Below are 19,710 nucleotides of genomic sequence, written 5' to 3'. Positions count from 1 at the left end.
GGTGTGAGCTCCCCATCCCTGAGCCTCTGGGCTTCAGACCCCAGTTTGGGAATGGGGCAGGTCCTTGACTGTTCTCGTTCAAAACTGCTTTTTAGAGAACCTTTGTGGTGTTTTTTCACCGGGTCATTCTGGGGGCTTGCAGCCTGGGGCAGAGACAGGGCTCAGCACCCGCTGGCTGGTCCTTCGGGCCACCATTCCCTGTGCAGCTTGGTCACCCTGGACCACTGCCCGTGGCCTTTGGCCAGCCTGGGTGCAGCCGCTGGATGTCCTCAGGGCCTCCCCATGCAACGCCGTGCCCGCTGCCAGGGACCTGGCCCATGATGAACCACGACCCCTGGACCCATGGCCAGCGTCACCCACGGGTGCCCCAGCTCCACAGAGCGCGGCATCCCCCCGTGCCACCGGGCTGGGGGCCGCAGAACGCCCTCGGGGACCCCGGGACACGCCGGTTCCCAGCCCCGGGGTGCAGCCCCGAGCTGCGCATCTCCCCGCGGACACGCGTGGGGCGCTCCCGCCGCCCTTTCGTCTATATAAGGCCGGGAGCACCGGCCCGGGGTCCGTCCCGCCGCCCGGCCCCGCCGCATTCTTCTGCCTTGTATGGGCCGGGACGGGCCGGGACGGGGCGGGCGGCACCGCCCCGGGCCCTGCTGCCCGCCCTAGGGCCGCGCCGCGGGCCGGGTCCCGGCAGAGCAGCGCCGGCCGCCCCGCAGCATCCCGCTCCAGCACAGGTGAGGCGGCTCCGCCGCGGCCCGGCTCCGCCGCTCCCCTTCCACCGGGCAGCGGCCAGCGCGGGGGGGAGCGGGGCGGCCCCGGCGGGGCGGGAGGGACCGGGAGGGATGGAACCGGGGCAGACCCGATGGGGCGGGATGGAGCCGTGGGCAGATCGAGGGACCGGGCGGGATGGAGCGGGGTCGGCCTGGAGGGGACGGGAAGGAGGTGGCTGCCCCGGAGGGAGCGGAGGAAGCAGGAGCGGCAGGAGAAGCCCCGGTGCGTCCCCCGCCCTGCAGGGATGTCCCGGCCAAGGGAGGCGAGGATCGGTCCTGAGCAAAGCGCTCCGTGACTGTCTGCAGTGACTTGGAGCTGGGACGTCCCCGGTGCTGCAGCAGCAGATCCTGCCGGCCGGAGCTTCACCCGCCTCCGGTCTGTGAGAGCTGTTCCTGTCTGGAACATCTGCTTTTCCCCCCAGGGCTTTTTTGCTGATGGCCAGAGCCGAGATCCATATGCTTGTGTGATGCTCCATAGATCTCCCCAGTGACCTTTGAGCAACTCCAGGCAATAAACTGTTGGAAGGCAGAAAAGCTTTATTTAGCTCCTTCCCTTGTCTTAAACACAGAGGAACGTTGTGTTTTGTTTAGCCTTGCCCATGAAAACTTGAGGTCCTCTTGGCTTCCCTCACTGCAAACGTTAGGGCTGTGATAAAAGCCAGAGGGGCTCTAAAACATGGATGTGTAAGAGAAGGCGGCGTCGGGAGCAGCATTCTTTGGAGCGGAACATCCCGAGTGTCAACAACCACCGCCGCTGACCAAAGATGGTTGGGTTTCTCCAGTCACTTGATTTTTTTCCCCGTCACTGGCAGGCTCCGTGCGGCTGTAGGAGGAGTTTGTGGTCACCTCCCCCTTTGAGGCGCTGCGGCCAGATTCCCCCCACTGAGGTGAGCCCCGGCAATTCCCCCGGGAATACACCAACAGTGCAGGGCATGTTGTGCTGAAGATCATCTGCTGCAGGGTCCTGTCTCCCAGCCCCGCCGGGCGTCAGAAGGGTGCTGGGTGCTGGGTCTGTTTCATGGTGGTGATGTCTGTGCGTGGTCTTCTTATGGTGGCCCCAGAAGCTGTGCTTTGGAAGGTTTGCTTGTGCCTCACGGGCACGGTGAGGTCCTTGTGCCCCAAACGTGGTGGGAAGGAGTTGGCGCAGAAACCATCAGCAGAACTTGCAGCTGAGCCCCACCGGGTCTCTGGTGTGCGGCAGGAGCTGAGGGAGGACTGGCATGAATCTCTGTCCTGGGGGTTGCTGCACACTTCGCTCTGGCTCCTGGAGCTGCCCTGCTCCTTCCTGTCCACACATGAAACCCACTCACTGGCTTCAGTGCCAGCAGATGCACATCACATCATCTCTGCCAGGATCCTGTGGTGGAGAGGAGCTGGCTGTGAGCAGACGATGTCCCTCTCTGGCTGTGCTGGAGACTGCAGGGCAGCCCCATGCCATGCCAGCACCCTGTCAGCACTTCCAGAGGTGGCTCCTGCCATTGCATGGCCAGTTTTAGAGGAACACCCTTGGGAAACCCTGAGCAGCATCTCCCAGGTGACCACAGCTTCTCTCTGAGGAGAGGCACAAGCCCAGCGGTGCAGGAGGCAGGGAGATCATCTTGGCAGGAGCAGCGCAGGATGAGGGAATAAGGGCAGCTGGTGTTGGGATGAGGGTGGTGATCAGATTGGTGCAGGGCTCTCATGCCAGGCTGGGGTCTCATCCAGCGCTAATGTCCTTGGATCTGCTGCCTGCTGGGTGGGAGCAGTGCTGGGATGGGGCTTTCAGCAGGGGGTGACACAAGCAGGACCAGTCTCTGTGGGTTTCCTTCTTGCCAAGGCTTGGTGGCTGCACCACTCAGCTCAGCTGAGTCCACCCCAGATGCAGGGCATCATGGCCAGGCATTCCCTGAAATGGGCTGGGTGTTGGGTGTTTGGGAACCCCAGATGGGCTTGAAGACCAAGGGAGCGTGGCCATTGAGCCCCTGTGCAGAGCACAGATCACTCCCCTTGAATGAGGCCTCGTTGCAGACCGCTTCTGTCCCATGCAAGAGGCACCTTTCTCCACACTGACCAAAAAGAGGCTCTTCCCAAGTCCCAGCCAGCCCAAGGAGATCTGCTAACAGCAGATACAGAATGATCAGGAGATGACCAGGCCGAGCTGGACCTTGGGACCAAGCGTCTTTCCAGGGCGTGTTTTGGATCAAACAGCAAACTCATGTGCTGTCAAAATCGCACTTAATCCCCGTATCGAGAGCCAGCTCTCTGGAGAGGGTGCCAGGCTGTGCTTCTGCTGCTGGTCACAGCCAGGGCAGGGTAAATATTTGGATAATATGAATCCATGTGGTGAGAGCAAAACTCCTGCTTCTGTCTCCGCTCCTCTGCTAATAACTCTGCTAATAATTCGCTGTGTTTTGAAAGCTGAGCCCGGTGCCATCGGCCAGTGACAGAGCTCCCATTGCTGGCTCTGACCCGGCAGAGCGAAGCTGTGTTCAGCTGAGCGTCCCCACGCCACTGCCTGGGGGTGGTTATGGGTTGACAGGGCACACAGAACCAGGCTGTGCCATTGGGGATGAGGAGGGGACTGTCTCCTGGGGCACATGGAGCACGTCCCCTGCAGCTGAAGGGCCCAGCTCGGGCTCGGTGGGGTCTGCTGGGCTCTCTTACAGCGGTGCTCTGGTCCCATAGTGCGATGGGAGCGAGTGCTGGGGTGGGGGGACAGTCCCCAAGCCCTCTATGAGCTTGGCTGGGCACCGGCGTGCCAGGCAGTGCTGCTGGCACTGACACCAGAGCTGGGATTTGGCACTGACCACGATGTCCTTCCAGCCCAGCCCGGATAGAGGAGCCTGGGGACCAGGCTGGTGGCTGCTCCAGCACCAATGCAGCCCCTTGAAAGAGGGGTAGCAGGAGGGGAGGGAAAGAGCAATGTGTGAGGGGGGGCTGGCAGAGGCTGTGCTGGTGCAGGAGAAGGCTGTTTGTTCTGCCCCACACTGGGGTCCCGCTGGGAGGGATGCTGCCCAAGGCCCTGCGGTCCCCCTGGGTGCATCAGCATTAAGGACCCAGCTGGGAAGTGGATCCTGGATCAGCACACATAGGGCAGCCAGACCTGTTGCTGGCACGCAGCTCACGGGGGGTGTTGATTTGTGCTCTTCATGCAGCGTGATGTGGGTCCCTAACTGCTCCGTGTCCCCTGGCAGAGAAGGCAGGAACCCATGCACAGGGCACACGGCAGAGCAGTAACACCCTGTGCTTGCGCCATGGAATTCATTCATAATCCATTAATTTAACATTGCTCCCCCCCAGCTGCTCCCCAGCCAGATGCTGACCCAGATGGGGAAACTGAGGCACGGGGCTGCATGTGAGGGAGTAGCTGCAGCAGGAACATGAGGGCTCTGAGCAGCATCTCTCCCCTGGGCTGACCCTGCCCCAACTTTCTCTTGGGGCCGTGTGGGAACAGTCAACACCATCCCTCTGCCAGGCAGGATCCAACAGGGAGAGGTCTGAGCATCCTCCTCTCAGGCAACATCAGCGGTCGCTGGGGGTGCTGAGCACCCCATACGGATCCCATTTGGGTCCCCAACACCCATGGCATGGGGTGACTTAAATACTGGCTGCTTCCCTCAGCCTGGCAGTGTGGGGGGATGTCACCAAACCCCACTCGGAGGCTGTGAAGGGACTTGGGACCATCCCAGGGTGGGAATGGGCTCTGCTGGGGCTGGGGGCAGGACCCCTTCCTTTGAGAGACCTGCCATGGTCCTGCCTTGGCGGTGTTTGGGATCTGCATGGTTCCTTTGCCATTCCCATTGGGACCGACATAGCCTCAGCTGTGTCCCAAAGGTCTGTCCATCCCACTGCTGCCCCTCCGAGCTGTTCCCTTCTCCTGTTCATTACCTGTAATGAACAACATCACCAGCCCTCAGCACCCACAGTCCCATTGCTTCCCCCCCGGAGGCACACTGCCCACCCCACTGCCCACCCCACTGCCCACCCCACTGCCCACCCCACTACCCACCCCTTTGCTCACCCCATGGCTCACCCCCCATGTTGGGGCCCTCCCGTGGGTCCCGGGCAGAGCATGGGGCTCACCGGGCACTGCAGCAGGAGGGAGGCAGCGAGTGGCCTTTGGCCGGGCTGGACCCGGCAGTGTCGGGAGGTGGGATGGATGGATGGATGGATGATGGATGGAGGGGGAAGGGAGGCAATGGAATGTGAGGAATGTGCCCGGAGCAGATAACCCTTCCCGCTGGGTGCTGGGTGCTGTGCTGAGCCCAGCTCCGGGGGAGGTGGCTGTGGGTTGCTCTGCGCAGTGAAATGGGGGATGTTGGGGAGACCCGTCACCCCAGGAGCTGGGAGAGCCCTGACAGAGGAGGGGAGGTTGGAGGGGGGGGGCATGGCTGAGCTCTGCCCATCCCCATGGCTCCCCCGGCACTGACGGCAGTGGGGGGATGCTGGATGCTGGGCTTGGAATCCCTCCCTGTGTCTGGGATGCAAAGGGGACAGGCAGGAAGCAGGTTTGGGGGCATGGGGACAGCCCTGGGGAAGGGGTGCCTTGAGCGCTGCTGCCCTTACGGCTTCCCGGGGGACTCATTAGAGCCCGAGTCCTGCCTGTCCCCATGTCTGACCCTGCCACCACTTGTCTCCCTCCTGCCCTGCCCGCAGGTCCCCTCCCAGCCGCCAGGATGTCCAGCAAACGTGCCAAAGCCAAGACCACCAAGAAGCGCCCCCAGCGCGCCACCTCCAATGTCTTCGCCATGTTCGACCAGTCACAGATCCAGGAGTTCAAGGAAGCCTTCAACATGATCGACCAGAACCGCGACGGCTTCATCGACAAGGAGGATCTGCACGACATGCTGGCTTCCATGGGTGAGGACATCCTGCCTCCATGTACCCCTCAGCCCCTCTGGGGGACACAGGGAGAGCTGCTGAGGGACCCAGTGCCTCACACTCCATGTTGAAGGCCGGCTTTGGTGGGATGCAGTGAGGAACAAACCTCCTGCTTTGGGCCAGCCTGATGCTGGCTGCAAAATTGGGGTGGGGGGAAGAAAAGGGATTTCTCTGCTGGCACCAGTTGACTGTAGAAGGTGTGTTTGTGGAGACACCCCAGAGCAGCGGCTTGGTGTGTTGCTCTTACTAGAAGGGAGGAGACCCTCGGGGTTGGAGAAGCTTTGCTATGAGCAACCATCAGCCACAGCTATGGAGTATTTGAGTAGTCTCACCCCCGAGCATCACTTGGGGTCATCCCCTTTGGGACAAAGCCCTCCCGTTGCTCTCAGCAGAAGGTGCTGGTCCCTGCACCAGGGTTTAACTCAGCCGGTTGGGACTTGCAGGTCTGGCCACGCTCCCCATGCCGAGCCCTCCTCCTTGGCTGCAGCCACAGCTCCCACCTCCTGCTCCCTGCGGTACCTCCGCGGCGCTATGGGAGGTCTGTCAATGATTGACCCGGCAGCCAAACCTGTTCTGGGGGTCCTGCCTGGCCCTGCACCCTCCTCCCGCTGGGCAATGGGAGCAGAGAGGGGCCGGGCGCTGGGGGCAGGCAGAGCTCAGCAGAGGAGGTTAAACCATCCCCGGTGCATCCGTGGCAGGCGCAGTGTTAGGGACATCAGCAGCATGAGGCTTGTGTGGGGACATTGCTGCCCCTCTCCTCAGGCGGTGCTGGGTGTCAGCTGCAGGGGGAATGGGACAAAGCAATGGGTTTAGTTCCTGGCAACCCCCGGATAAATTCCTGCAGCTCCATCAAGGTTGAGCCTGGCAGAGCTTGGTTCAGGTGGCAGACTTGATGATCTTAAAGGTCTTTTCCAACCTAGTTGATTCTATGGGGAGAGATGCTGAGTGGGGAGCAGTGGGCACTGCAGAAACCCCTTCCCTCGTCCATGGGGTGGGTGAACATGTACCATTTGCAATGAAAAACACCCCAGCTGGGTGCATGGGCTGGTCTGGGGATGGGTGCTGGGGGAAGAGGGGACCCTGCACCCACACCCCTGCCTGTGTCTGGCAGGGAAGAACCCCACTGACGAGTACCTGGAGGGCATGATGAGCGAGGCGCCAGGGCCCATCAACTTCACCATGTTCCTCACCATGTTCGGGGAGAAGCTGAATGGCACCGACCCGGAGGACGTCATCCGCAACGCCTTCGCCTGCTTCGATGAGGAGGCATCAGGTACGGGCACTCTACCCCTTGGGCATGCAGGCACCATGAGGGTTGGGGCCAAAGCCTTTGGGATGGTCCCCAAGCAGCTCCAGAGTGGGAGATGGGCAGGGGTGTCTTTGGGAGAAGCTGCGGCTCAGCCCTCCCATAGTGCCCCCTTCCAACACCACCCTGTGCCATCCCTGCAGGCTTCATTCACGAGGACCATCTGCGTGAGCTGCTGACCACCATGGGAGACAGGTTCACCGACGAGGAGGTGGATGAGATGTATCGGGAGGCGCCCATCGACAAGAAGGGCAACTTCAACTACGTGGAGTTCACCCGCATCCTGAAGCATGGAGCCAAGGACAAGGACGATTAGACCCTCCCCTCTGCCTCCTCCTGCACATGCTCCCCTGCCCCTCGGCCCCCTCTTGCTGCCCCACAGCAGGCTCCCCCCATGGAAAACACCTCCCAGGACCAGCACCCCACATCAGGTCATGCTTGGAGGGGAAGTGCTCCCATCACTGCACCGCTGTGTGCCCACCCATCAGCTCCAGACCCCCCAGCACCTCTCCCACCCACAGGCTCGCTCCACTGGGACCCCCAGCCTGGCTGTGACCCCCCCCTTGAAGCCACTTTGCTGCCAGACCCCGGGGCTGGGGTGAGCATCCGAGGTGAGCGCTGGCCTGTGGGGATTCTGGCTGGCTTAAGCCTGAGCATTCCCTATCTCAGGACCATAGCACAGAGAGACAGCACCTCTTCCCCTCTCCTCCTGCACTCCCTTTCTTCATGGTTCCTCCACTTTGTTTCCTCCTCCCTGCCTGTTTTATGGCTTTAGAGCCTGTGATCCGAGGGATTCGGGAGGCCGAAGCGGTGTATAAAACCTGATGGGTGTGATATGGAGACGCGCTGTGTGTGGCTTGTGCTGTGCTACCTGGGGCGCTTGGTGGGGTGGGTTTGGGAACTGTACCTGCAGTAACAGCCCCAAACCAGCCCACCTCCAAGCTCCTTCCCTAATTCCCTGCTGTAGCAGGGAAAAACCTACAGTTCTCCCACTTCCAGAGCAATGTCCCAGGCCTGAAGGCTGCTGGAGGACAGGATGCTTTCAAAAGCCCCCTTCACTGCGACACACACCAAAGTGAATGTCTCAGATGGGGTGATGCTGGAGATAAACCCAGTGGTGTGGGAAAAGGCCTCCAGCTTCTGCGAGGTCTCTGCTGTGCTGTGGGCAAACTATCTTCTGCAGGCAGACATCCAGGAGTGATGCTCAGCACAGGACTGACCCCAAAGATCAGTTTGTGTGACCGGATTCTCGTAGTGCTGGGAGTGGGATGGGCTTGGTGGCCACCAAATCCAGATGAAGTATCAGAGGGTGGGCAAAGGGAGGCGGGGGGAGTCCTGCCTGGGACAGGTCAATGCCTTCAGAGGCTGCCTGAGGTTTCCAGCATCCCCCTTCGGGCTCGTGCTGCCTGATGGTTTTTCAAACTGCTGAAGTTTAATATTATTATCACGTCAATGGGCCTGGCCAGACTCTGCAGGGCCCTCCACAAGCGCTTAGAGCAGGCAGGGAGAAGCCCCTGCCCTGGCCCCTCGCTCCACAAGACTCCTCATTCCCTATCAGCTGGGAGCTCCCTGGCTCCTGCTCCAGGCTGGGTTTGCCCAGGGATTCAGGCACCCAACAGGGTTTTCTCAAAGCTGCTTCCACACTACCTGTATCTGCAGGTATTTGCAGCCCTGGGCAGGTATTTGAGCTCAGGGACCATTTCCGTGTTGCCTCCATCAGGCACAAGACTTAATACAGCCTTTTCCAAGGGGTGGGAGCAAAAGCAGGCTGCTGGGAAGGACAGATTTGCATGGCTGGCCCCACACCTCGCCTGGGGTTCACCAGCCCACACCACGCTTGCATTAACAGAGCAATAGCAATTTGCTGGGTACAGTTTCACTCAGGACAGTGAAGGTTTAGCAGCAACTAAACAAATCCGTTAAGGAATTCTCCCTTTTTTTCTTGCTATTTAATCCAGCACACAATCTGCTTTGGATGGGCCAAAAACCTACCATAGAAGGTTTTTAGCAGCCTTTCTCAATGCTCAAAGGGATACCCATCAAAAGGGGAGGGAAGGGAGCTGCAGCATGGCCTGTAAGGACAGAGCCTGGGAGGGGAGAGCTGCCCTAGCGCTCTACCAGCAGATACCTTCTGCCTGGAGAAGAGCAGGACCTGAGGCCACTTGGAGTTGCTGTGCCCCAGGAGGGATGCACATACATGTGCTGTGCTTGGTGAGGATGAGTGTGGAAATCCCTCAAGAGGGGGAATGGACATCCTGAAACGGGGGTCTCCTTGCTGGGATGCTGCATCTTGCTGGGATGCTGCATCTCTATTGCAGAGGCTGGAGGGGACCAGCCTGCGTTGTCCATACAGTCCAGGGGTGCCTGACCCACGGGATCATCACCCTTGCTTTGAAACACCTTCCACTTTGATGGGAGCAGTGATGTGGCGAGCTTCTGATTCCCCATCTAGTACATCAAAAAGGATGTTCCCCTTTAGTACATCCACCAAAGGAAGCACTGGCGGTGCCTCAGTGCTCTGAGGTCCCTGGGGCTGTCGGTGAATCATGGAACCAACTCGGGTAGAAAAGACCTTTCAGATCATCAACCGTTCCCCAGCACTGCCAAGGCCACCGCTAACCCATGGCACTGAGGGCCTCGCGTACACGGTGTGTGACCACTTCCAGGACGGTGACTCCAGCACTGCCCTGGGCAGCCTGTCCCAATGCCTGAGCACCCTCTGGGGAAGGGGGTTCCTCATACCCACACACACCCAGCACCCACCCCACAGCTCCTGTCCCCGCGCCTGGCCCTGCATCCGGTGCCTACCCATGGACACCAGTAACCCCTCGGTGCTCAGGTACTGGGGTCAGCCTTAACATGGCCGGGTGAAGGAAGGAGCTTGTGCGGTGCCTTGTGGAGATGCCCGTGGGTGCGGGTCCCTCTTCAGGTGTCCCCAGTGGGTGTCCTTGTTTGGGTGTCCCCGGGTGGGGGTGTTGTGTGGGTGTCCTAGTGTGGGTGTCCCTTTGTGGGTGTCCCTTTATGGGTGTCCCTGTCCGGGTGTCCCCGTTTTGGTGCCCTGATGTGGGTGTCCCTGTTTGGGTGTCCCCCTGTGAGTGTCCCTGTTCGGGTGTCCCCGTGCGGGTTTCCCTGTTCGGGTGTTCCATGCAGGTGTCCGTGGGTGTCCCGTTCGGGTGTTCCTGTTTGGTTGTTCTGTGCGGGTGTCTCTGTTCGGGTGTCCTACGGGTGTCCTGTGCAGGAGTCCCGGTGCGGGTGTCCCTGTTTGGGTGTCCCCGGGTGGGAGTGTTGTGTGGGTGTCCTGGTTCGGGTGTCCCTTTACAGGCGTCCCCATGCAGGTGTCCCGAAGTGGGTGTCCCTGTTCAGGTGTCCCATGCAGGTGTCCGTGGGTGTCCCGTTTGGGTGTTCCTGTTCGGGTGTTCTGTGCGGGTGTCCCTGCTCCAGTGTTCCCGGTTGGGTGTCCCTGTTCGGGTGTCCTATGGGTGTCCCGTGCAGGTGTCCCGTGTGGGTGTCCTTGTTCGGGTGTCCCCGGGTGGGTGTCCCTGTCCGGGTGCCCCATTCGGCGGGTGCGGGGGGGGTGTCCCTCCTCCCGCCGGGCACCGTGTCCCGCCGCGGAGCTCCCGGCCCGTGTGGCGGCGGGGCGGGGGCGCGGGTGCCGCTGCCCGGTGCGGCGGCGGTGACAGCCGGGGGCGGGCGGGCCGGGGCCGGGGGCGGGGGGCCCGGCCGAGTTCCTGCCTCCTCGGGAACAAAGGGAACTCTGTCTCGGCATCTGTCACCGCCGCCCACCCAAAACTTTTCGCTGCGCCTCAGCCGCCCGCCCCGCCGCCGCGGGAGGGTCCCGCTGCACCCCCGGCACCGGTACCGGCACCGGAGCGGCGGCGGCGGCGCGACCCCGGTGCGGCCCATGCAAGGGCCGAGGCGGCGGCGGCGGCGGCCCGGGGGTAAGAGCGCAGCGGGGCGGGCGGCAAACATGGAGTCCCGGCCGGGCTGCGGCGCGGCGGAGCGCAGCCGAGCGGAGCCGGGACGGGCGGAGCGGACCCGAACCGACCCGAACCGGGCCGAGCCGGGCTGGGGGTGCGGGCACAGCGCGGTCCCGCCGCCTTTGTGCGGGCCGGGCCGGGAGCCGCCCCCAGCGTGAAAAGTTTGCGGCAGCCGCGGCCGGCCGCGCTCGAGGGGGTTTTGTTCCCTCCCCGCGTAGCTTCCAACTTGGCCGACGTTGTTTGCCCAGTTCGGGGCCGGTTCGTGCCCCGGTGCGGGGCCGCGGGCGGGTCTCCGGCTACTCTTTTCTTTCTCCTCCGCTCCCCCTCCGAAGCGGGGCGGGGGGGGGGAGCCGGGGCCGGGCTCGCCGCTCCCCGGCTTTGTGTCGGCGGGGCCTGGCCCGCGGTACCTGTTGCGGGGGGGCCCGGCGGTGACAGCGGCGCGGGGAGGCCGCCCCGCCGCACAATGACCCCGCGTGGTGCCTTCGCCCCGGAGCGGCTCCAGCTGCCCGGGCCGGCCTCTTCCTCCTGCCGAGATTGATTTAGTTGTAGTTTCCCCCCCACCCTCAATGCCCCATTTGTTATCGGCTCCCCCGAGCACCGCAAACCTCGGTAAAGCGCCACGGGGGGGGCTCAGCCGGTGCCTGTAGCTCTTCCCCCCCCTTGGGGGGCTCATCCCCTGCATCACCGCACAAGGCTGGGCAAGGAGCCGCCCCCCATGTTCGAGGTGTGGGGGTCTGTGGCTGTGCCCCCCCCTGCACCCACAGCCTGATGCCCGCTGTTTGGTTTCCCCCTCTGCCAGGCTTTAACCAGGAGAGGTCTGCGGGCAGCTCCACCATGTCGGATAGTGACCTCGGGGAGGACGACAGCGCCACGTCCCCCGACCCCTCGCAGCCCAACAAGAGGAAGAGAAGGGGCAATCTCCCCAAGGAGTCCGTGAAGATCCTCCGGGACTGGCTGTACGAGCACCGCTTCAATGCCTACCCCTCGGAGCAGGAGAAGCTCAGCCTCTCGGGGCAGACCAGCCTCTCTGTGCTGCAGGTAGGAGCCAGTCCCCACGTCTTGGGGATGCTGCTGGGTCCTGTGCCATGGTGCTTGGGAAGGGCCAGACCGGGAGAACCCCATGAAGATCCCAAAGGATTTGGGATGCTGGAACCACTTGCCTCTGAAGGGCAGCGCGGAGGCCAGGGAGGGAACACAGGGGAGCAAAGCCACCGGCACGTGGCAGCATCCTTTTGGGAAGAGGTCTGAGCCCTGGGGACCAGTTTTATGGCAGTGCTGGAGGAGAGCTTTTTGGCCGGCCAGAAGATGGATGGACTGGGATGGGGACCAACTCAGCAATACTCTGTTAGTAACAGCCACTACGGGTGGGAGGGCTTCAGGGGGTGCTGCTTTATCCTCTTCCCCTGGGCACCCCCCAGCAAAGGGACCAGGGCTACTGCCCCCCTGCACACAGCACTGGGCAGGGGACAACCACCCTAGGGTGGGCATTTGCAGCACCAAGTACTGGCTGTCCCAGCTGCCCCCAGTTACACCAGTTGCATTAAGGGGACCCCAGCCCAGCTGAGGGCTCTGGGGCAGGAGTCCCCCTGTCCTGCGCCTGGCTGTGGGTTGATGTTCTCCTTGGGGTGCTGTGATGGATGCCCAGCCAGGAGCAGTGGGAATGAGCAGTGCTTTTCCTTCCAGCTTTGGCTTTCACGCTGCCTGCTGTTAGGGCAGCAGGGAGAGCTGCCTGTCCCTCTGATCCATGGGAACACCAGCAGCCTTCCTGACAGGGAAGGAAGATGCTCTGGTTCTGATAGCAGGGTGGGAAACGGCTCTTGTGTGCAGAGCAGCAGGCAAAGGGCAGCGGGTTTGCAGCTGAGTTCCTCTCCTTGGGCCTTCCCCTACACCTCTGGCTTCTCTCCCTGCAGCTCAGCGTGGCCCTGGCCAGCCAGACACCGGTGTGTGAGCAGTGGCTGTCTCTGTCTGGTTTCCCTTTTCCTGGCCGGCAAGGCTAACTTTCTTTTCATTTTAATGGATTTCTTTAAATCCTGGCTCTGCACCAGGATTGTGTCCGCGCTGCTCCAAGGTGATGGTCCTGGGAGAGCTCGAGTCAGTGCAGTGGGGAGCACAGCGATGGGTTTGGGGCTGTGGGAGTCTAGGTTTGTCCTGGACTGGGGCTGGTGTGGACAGGACGAACCCAGGTCCATGTCCCCTGGCATGCAGGGGTTTGCCCCATGGCTTGTGGCGGTGGGGCTGCAGGTGGTGTCTGTGCCCTGAGCAATTTGGGTCCGAGGATGGTGCTGGAGGCACATGGGCTTATGTCGAGGTGTGGCTTTGCTGTGCACTGGCTGTTTGCCCCATAGGACCCCCTGCAGCCAGCGTGTGCCTGGTGCAGAGGCTGCCCCGGTGCCCCCCAGGCTGGGGGTCCCATCCAGAGGCATTTCCTATGGCTGTCACTGGGGTTTCTGTCAGTCTGAGGGAACACAACAGGTTGCAGCGGGGGCTGCTTCATCTGCTGAGGAGAAGCCTGTTGGGTGGAGGTGTGGGACATGCTTTGGCTGCGGGGTTTGATCCATCGGTGCCGATCCAGCTCCTCCAGGAGCCTCTCGAGTGCAGGGCTCTGCCGCTGCCACGGGCCACGCACCCCTGGTTGTTCAGTTGTGTATCCAGGGAGCTGGAGCCATGTGCTGGCACCAGGGATCAGGAGCGCAGCGCCCACGGCTCTCCAGGGACTCCCCAGCAGAAAGTGGGGAGGCACAAAAGCGGTGCCTGCTCCTGGCGAGGCTTCCCAGACAACAGCAGCTTTCCAAGCCTGAGCCCTCCTGTGGGGATGAGCTTTTCCTCCCTGCAGAGGGGATGCTGCTCTCATCGTGGTGGTGGTGGGGACAGATGCTGCCCAAAGTGACAGTCCAGGGTGTGCTTGTGGTGGGGCCAAGTGATGGCCGTGCTTGGAAAGAAGCAAAAAGCTGCTTGCTTCAAAGCTGAGGCTTATCCCAGCTCCCGGGCGGGTGACACCGTGCGGTGTCCTGCAGTGTCACTGTTGTCTGTACGTGCCCATCTCTGTGCTGCGTTCTCTGGGGGGAGTTGAAAGCTGGAAGGAGATGATGGGGGGGCACAGCAGGATTTTAAGAGCTTCTCGGTGCTGGTTGGGCTTTTTCTTGTGTCCGGAGTCCAGCCCTCTGGTTGGGGATTACAGCGATTGATGGCCATGGGATCACAAGATCCTGTCCAGGGGACCTAGCTAAGACTTGCAAGGGAGGGTTTGGAAGGGAGAAGGGGGTGAGACGGGTGTATTTGAGAGTGTTAAATGACAAATACTGTCTTAAAGACAAAAAAGGACAACTGAGATCTCGCTGCGATCGAAGCTGTGGTGAGTTCTCTCTCCTCGGGGGAAATATTTTCCGTAGCTGTTGATTTAACAAAGATCAGTCATTTCTTCCCCCTGATTTATTCTCTTCTAATTGTTTTCTAGAAAGAAAGCAGTTATTTTAATGTAGCACTTTATAGAAAGATGCTGAAACAATACATGGCCACTGTGTTTCTGAAGGGCTTCCTCTTTGGCGTGCAGATGTTTGGAAGAGCCTTTAAAGTTGGCTGTAACCTTGTTGGCAGGAAGCATGGGAAGGTGTGGATGTACTGCTGCAATCCCTGCCGCCCCCTTAGGGGATGGGGGGCTGCAGCTCTGGGAGCTGATGGGTTTTAGGGTTTTCCATCCATGCTGCTGTGCTGCTGTGTGTCTGCTCTGCACAGGCCCAGTGCTCCCTTCCAGGCTGGCACCAACATCAGTGTGTGAAGCACGACTGGTCACGCTGATGTCTGGGGTGGATCACCTGGAGATGGGAAAACTCCCCCTGGACCAAGGACCTGCTGGAGGCTGTTGGGCTCCACGCTGGCTCCGTGCAATGCCCCAGCCTCTGGCTGGGGGACAGGAGGGACCCTCAGGAGGGTGCTGGAGGCTGCACCCCGCTTCATCTGCACAAGGCTGGGCACTGTCAGCTGCTGGGACTTTGGGGTGTCAGCGCTGAGCCCATTCTTCCCTGGGGAAGCGGGCTGCGCAGCTCCCATGTGCAGCCTTGCTGTGGCTCATGGGGTGGCTCAGCCCCAGAGCTGCCGAGGCTGTGTTTGGTACTGGCATGATGAGGAGGTGCCAGTGGTGCTGTGGGGCACTGGCACCATGCACAGTCCCTGCCGGGGGGGGGCTGGCAGGGCTCAGGGGGAGCGTTGCACCACAGACAACCAGGACAGGGGTGCAGAGAGGAAGGGGCTGCCCCGGGCAAGCGATGCCAGGCAGGAAGCAGCCGGCGTTGGGGTTTCCGTGCATGGGCAACCCCTGCCTGGAGCAGCTCTGCCTCTGCGGAGCCCCACGGGAAGGAGGTGCAGGGCTGGGGGGCAGACCCAGTGTGGGAGCTGCTTGCTGGATCTTGGGGGGGCTTTTGCTACCTTGGCTTTGGGCTCCTGTGCTGACACGCTGTGCCCTTCTCTCCTCCCAGATCTGCAACTGGTTCATCAATGCCCGGCGGCGGCTGCTCCCCGACATGCTGCGCAAGGACGGGAAGGACCCCAACCAGTTCACCATCTCCCGCCGAGGGGGCAAAGCTGGCGACGTGGCCCTGCCGCGGGGGGCTGCTGCCGGCTCCGGGGTGCTGGTGGTGCCTCCCGTGACGGCCGCGGGGGCCTCCAAGGTGCTGTCCATGTCCGTGTGCCCGCAGGTACTGTGCCACCCTGCCCAGGCGCTGGGCAGCAGCCTGACGGTGGTGAGCGCCCACAGCCCCGACTGGGAGAAGCCGCCTGGCCCGCAGCGAGCGGAGCCCGACCCCGTCCCCAAGGCGGCGCTGGGTGCCCCCGGCAGCACCGTGACCCTGCTGGCCCGTGCCGAGGCGGCCAGCCCCACCAGCGGACTCTTCAACACGCCGCCCCCCACGCCCCCCGAGCTCTTTGGGGACGACTTCAGCAGCTTCCAGCTGCTGGTGGAAGTGGCGCTGCAGAAGGCGGCCGAGCTGGAGTCGCAGCGGCAGGGGGGGCAGCTGCCCCTCTCGCCCCAGACTGAGCCCCCCGGAGCCGCCCTCTCCAAATAACCCCATGGCCAGGTCCTTGGGGTGCCTGAACCCCCTCCTTGTGCCACCCGCCTGCCTGCACCCCCCAAACCAGCTCGTCTTGGAAGCGGACTCCTGCCTTCCGGGGGGCTCTGGTCTCTGTGCCAAGGGGGGAGAGGAAGGACTGTCCCATGGCTCCCATCGGCTGCCCTTGGGAGGATGTGGCCGATGTGAAAAGACCTTTGCAGCTTTACTGACCTCTCCCTGCCGCCACTGAGGGTTACTGTGGAGCTCCCCTTGGAAAACCTGCTGACTTCTTTTTCTCTCCCCTGTAAACAAGGGTCCAGCCACGCCGCTTCTTCAGGGAGAGAAAGAGAGAATTTATGTTTGTGTTAAAGTTGGTGTCTGTTTTAAGGACTACGGATGAAAAGCTTTTCCTCCCAAATCTCTCGTCTCTTCCCCCCCCCCCCCCCTTTTTATTTTCCCTTTGTTTGTGGAGGGCCCTCCTGGTACCTTGTTCTGGCAGAGTCCTGCCTTGCCCAGGGAAGGGCAAAGCACAGATGAACTGGAAAGCTGAAGCCTGTGGCATTTTTTCCACATGGAAAACATGGGACCCTCCTTTTCTGTTTAGTTGCTGCCAGTAGAAATCTCGATGGTGCTGTTTAGCAAATTTTTTTTGTTGAAACATTTTCCTTTTAATTGTGATTTATTATATGATTTTTTATTCTGTTTTTTTGTTTCTTAAGCATTTCCACAACCTCCCCCCGTGTTTCTCTCGAGTTCCTGCTCAATGTTTGTGTCCTGGAACGGAGAGCGTGGTGCGGAGCCTGCGCGGTGCTGACTGCAGGCGGCTGCTGGGGGTGGATGTGAAGCTGAGACTGTGAAAACTTTATATCCAACTTCTTGATTTTCTCTTTTTTTTTGGTTAAAAACTAGTGCGGGAAGAGGCATATTGTGGGCAGGAGCACGTGTGGTGACCTGCAAGTGCAGCGCTCACAGCCTGCAGCCCTTGGCTCCTGGCAAACGGAGCTGCCTCATCCACCAACTGCCCTGGGAAGCGGAGGGATGAATCCTGTTGCTCCCTGCGCCCTCCCTCCTGCTCTTGCTCTCCAGGGCTGGTGGCTGCGCGGTGCTGGGGACCTCTAGTGACAAGCTGGTCCCTGCTGGGAGCTGGCTGTGCCCCAGCCTGGGCATTGCTCACTGTCAGCATGGGTGCTGCACTGGTGCTGGCACTGAGATATTGCTGTTTCACTGCAAAATGGAAGTTAAAGAGCGATACACACCTATGTTATCTATCCCCAGAAACACTAATCCTAGGAAATTAGCCTGACTGTTGAGTTGCATGATTAGAGTTAATAACGTCCAGAGGACCTGGTGCTCTGCAGTGGTCAGAGCCAGCGGTGCTGGGGGAGCAGCACCCTGCAGGATGGTGGGGCCTTGAAGGGAGCAGCACTGGTTTTGGCGACTGGTGTTGCCCTTCCCTTTTCTTCAGAGAGAAGGTGATGGAGAGAGGAGCTCCCCAGTGCTGGTGGGGCTGCAGAAGGCTTGTCCCAGCGCTGTGTCATGGGCCGGGTGCCCCTGAGCTGCACAGGGATGGCTCCAGCTCTGGCATGGACAGAGGATGCTCATGGGGTGGCTGTGAACACCCCCTTCCTCCTCTCCCCCAGCTCCATTTTATGTCCAGCCTTTGCTGTCTGCCTCCTTCCTGAATTTTAGGCCTCCCTCCCTTATTTCTAGGTAGCCCCCCCCCGCAGGTCTGTTTTCTCCCCCAGAGAGACTTTTTGGTCTCCTCCCGTTATTTTGCCCCAGTCAAACCAAAGTGGTTTCCTCCCCAAGGGCAGGAGTGCTACAGCTCTGCCTGGGCCGTGGATCTGGAGATGGACCAGGAAGCGTGGGGAGGGCAGGGATTGTTGGAATGAGATTTACGGAGCAAAACAAAACTACTGTAAATACCTTTTTGTTCGTTCTTCTGTTGTCAAATAAAAGTTTTCTAGTTTGTTTTCCGTTTTTTAAATACGAGCTGTGTGTGAGCCTGGACTGTGTCAAGTTGTGGGTGGCTTCGCTTGCTCCTCCCTCACCACCAGCTCCCACCTCCTGACGTTGGCCAAAGCTGCTTCAGAGGCTTGAGGAACGTGCTGGGTGCGGAAGAAGCGGGGCCAGGGCCTGGCACGAGCCATGCACCATCATTTGGTCTGATGGGATGTGACGTACTCGCTTCCCACAGCATCTGATCCCAGCATCACGGAGCCAGGAAGCATTTGGCAGCAGCAGAGGGCTGATGCGATTGTGTCTCCTCTCCTCCTGGCCAGCACTGGCGAAGTGAGACAAGCAGCCCCTTGGAAAGGGAAGAAAGAAGCAATGTCAGTGGGGCTCCTTTACAGTTTGCTGGGTCTGGAGCCTGTGGGGTGAGCAGGGGCATGGATCCAGAGGACACTGGCAGCATGGGCACTGCAGCACGGCTGGGCTCACGGCTGAGCCAGCCCCTTGCACGCAGTAGGAGCGTGAATGCTGGTACTTCACACAGAGCCTTCAGCTCAGGGCTGCAGGCTCTGTGCCAGCTCGGTGCACTGCTTCCCTTGGGATGGAGACCTGCTCTCCACCATAGTGGAGGCTGGCACCAGTTCAAGCCCTTTGCTTGAACCAGCTCTTACCCCTGGCCTCCTGTGGCATAGGGTGACCCCAGGGGCTCTGCACCCCTTCCCCGGCTCCCCTGCCCTATGGAAGGATGGAGGCTTGTGGCCTCAAGGAAATCCCTGGGCAACTCTGGTGACAGCAATAGCAACGGGGCACCCCCCAGCCTGTGCATTGTGCTCATGGTGAGGAATGTGGGCTGGGGCTCTGGGGGGCTGGAGCCAGCACTGTGAACTCAATGGGGGTGATGGTCTGCACAGCAACAGGGAGTCATGGCTGGGGAAAACACCACTGGTGCCCCCAGCTCTGCCTCAGGTGAGCACCTCGGGGTTCCTGAGCACCCATGTGAGGGGTGAGGTGAGTCCCTGTCAGCCGCATCCCCCATCGCTCAGGTGAGGGCACGGTGCAGGGCATCACGCTGCACCCCAAACCAGCGTGACTGGAGGGTAACGTAATGAATAGCAAGGGTGTGAGCCCCCAGGGATGGGTGGTCAGTGCAGCTTAAACCATCCCCCTCCTGCTTCCTGCTGGGCTCCTCATACCTGGCTAATGCAGGGAGACGCTCTCCTGGTTCTGCTTCTCAGGGCACGCACCAGCCCGGCTCCATGGACACTGGGTCTGGTGCGCTCTGGGACGCTGGCCTCCAGCGGCGTGTGCAGGGCTGGTACCGCGGGGTCCCGCAGGCAGGCGGACAACGCATGGGGTGTTCACAGGAAAACTGGTGTGCAGAGAGGAGAGCAGAGTAGGGCAGCACAGAGCAGGCAGGGCAGCACAGAGAAGCACAGGGCAGGCAGCGCAGGGCAGCACAGAGCAGGCAGCACAGAGCAGGCAGCCTCTGTCAGGGACCTGTAGGGGGGCACAGCGCGCAGGGGGGCACAGCGCGCAGGGCTCACGCTCCGCTGGGGACGCGCCGCCTGTGCTGCCCTCGGGCCGAGGCACCAACCCCCGGGGGCTCTGCCCGGGCGGGCTCTGCCCGTCACAGCCCCAAGCGCAGTTGGTGCGAGGCGCTCCCCCCCCGCCCCGCCCGGCACAGCCGGTGCTGGCGCTGCCCACCCCACCGCGGCCCCGCCCTCACACCGCCGGGGCCCGCCCCCGCCTGCAAGCCCCGCCCCCTCCCGGCAGGCACTCGTCCCATTTGCCACAGCAGGCACGCAGCC

General features: G+C 61.4%; 2 protein-coding genes and 1 long non-coding RNA gene across 5 annotated transcripts; 2 read left to right on the top strand and 1 right to left on the bottom strand.

Annotated features, from left to right (window-relative positions):
• Window positions 1-630: 630 nt before the first annotated feature.
• Window positions 631-7,770, top strand: MYL9 (myosin light chain 9). 3 transcript variants are annotated; one of them, XM_030503153.1, is made up of 5 exons: window positions 641-728; window positions 1,577-1,651; window positions 5,400-5,603; window positions 6,736-6,897; window positions 7,074-7,770. In XM_030503153.1, exons 3-5 carry the CDS (start codon window positions 5,420-5,422, stop codon window positions 7,244-7,246), a joined length of 519 nt encoding a protein of 172 aa, XP_030359013.1. In that variant the 5' UTR covers window positions 641-728; window positions 1,577-1,651; window positions 5,400-5,419; the 3' UTR covers window positions 7,247-7,770. The 3 variants fall into 3 exon arrangements, with proteins under 3 accessions (XP_030359015.1, XP_030359013.1, XP_030359014.1); XM_030503155.2 differs by lacking the exon at window positions 1,577-1,651 and having other exon boundaries at window positions 631-728; XM_030503154.1 differs by lacking the exon at window positions 641-728 and having other exon boundaries at window positions 1,032-1,651.
• A 3,061-nt stretch (window positions 7,771-10,831) lies between these two features.
• Window positions 10,832-16,821, top strand: TGIF2 (TGFB induced factor homeobox 2). Its single transcript, XM_030502818.1, has 3 exons — window positions 10,832-10,868; window positions 11,707-11,945; window positions 15,380-16,821. The coding sequence occupies exons 1-3, from the start codon at window positions 10,832-10,834 to the stop codon at window positions 15,962-15,964; spliced, it is 861 nt and encodes a 286-aa protein (XP_030358678.1). The 3' UTR covers window positions 15,965-16,821.
• LOC115615093 lies at window positions 16,628-19,567 on the bottom strand. The gene is made up of 2 exons (XR_003993945.1): window positions 19,096-19,567; window positions 16,628-18,257 (listed from the first exon to the last, which is right to left on the bottom strand). It is a non-coding gene; the product is annotated as an uncharacterized LOC115615093 (long non-coding RNA).
• Between the last annotated feature and the right edge of the window lie 143 nt (window positions 19,568-19,710).

Source organism: Strigops habroptila, chromosome 13, assembly GCF_004027225.2.
Source record: "Strigops habroptila isolate Jane chromosome 13, bStrHab1.2.pri, whole genome shotgun sequence".
NCBI lineage: Eukaryota > Metazoa > Chordata > Aves > Psittaciformes > Psittacidae > Strigops > Strigops habroptila.
This window is presented reverse-complemented; position numbering and strand designations above follow the sequence as displayed.

What these genes read in the sequence shown, in the direction of transcription:
- MYL9 (XM_030503155.2), top strand. Translation starts at nt 5,420, where the DNA reads ATGTCCAGCAAACGTGCCAAAGCCAAGACCACCAAGAAGCGCCCCCAG. An exon ending in CGACATGCTGGCTTCCATGG is followed by an intron (nt 5,604 to 6,735) that starts GTGAGGACATCC and finishes TGTGTCTGGCAG; the next exon opens with GGAAGAACCCCACTGACGAG. An exon ending in CTTCGATGAGGAGGCATCAG is followed by an intron (nt 6,898 to 7,073) that starts GTACGGGCACTC and finishes CCATCCCTGCAG; the next exon opens with GCTTCATTCACGAGGACCAT.
- TGIF2 (XM_030502818.1), top strand. Translation starts at nt 10,832, where the DNA reads ATGCAAGGGCCGAGGCGGCGGCGGCGGCGGCCCGGGG. An exon ending in GCGGCGGCGGCGGCCCGGGG is followed by an intron (nt 10,869 to 11,706) that starts GTAAGAGCGCAG and finishes CCCCTCTGCCAG; the next exon opens with GCTTTAACCAGGAGAGGTCT. An exon ending in CCAGCCTCTCTGTGCTGCAG is followed by an intron (nt 11,946 to 15,379) that starts GTAGGAGCCAGT and finishes CTCTCCTCCCAG; the next exon opens with ATCTGCAACTGGTTCATCAA.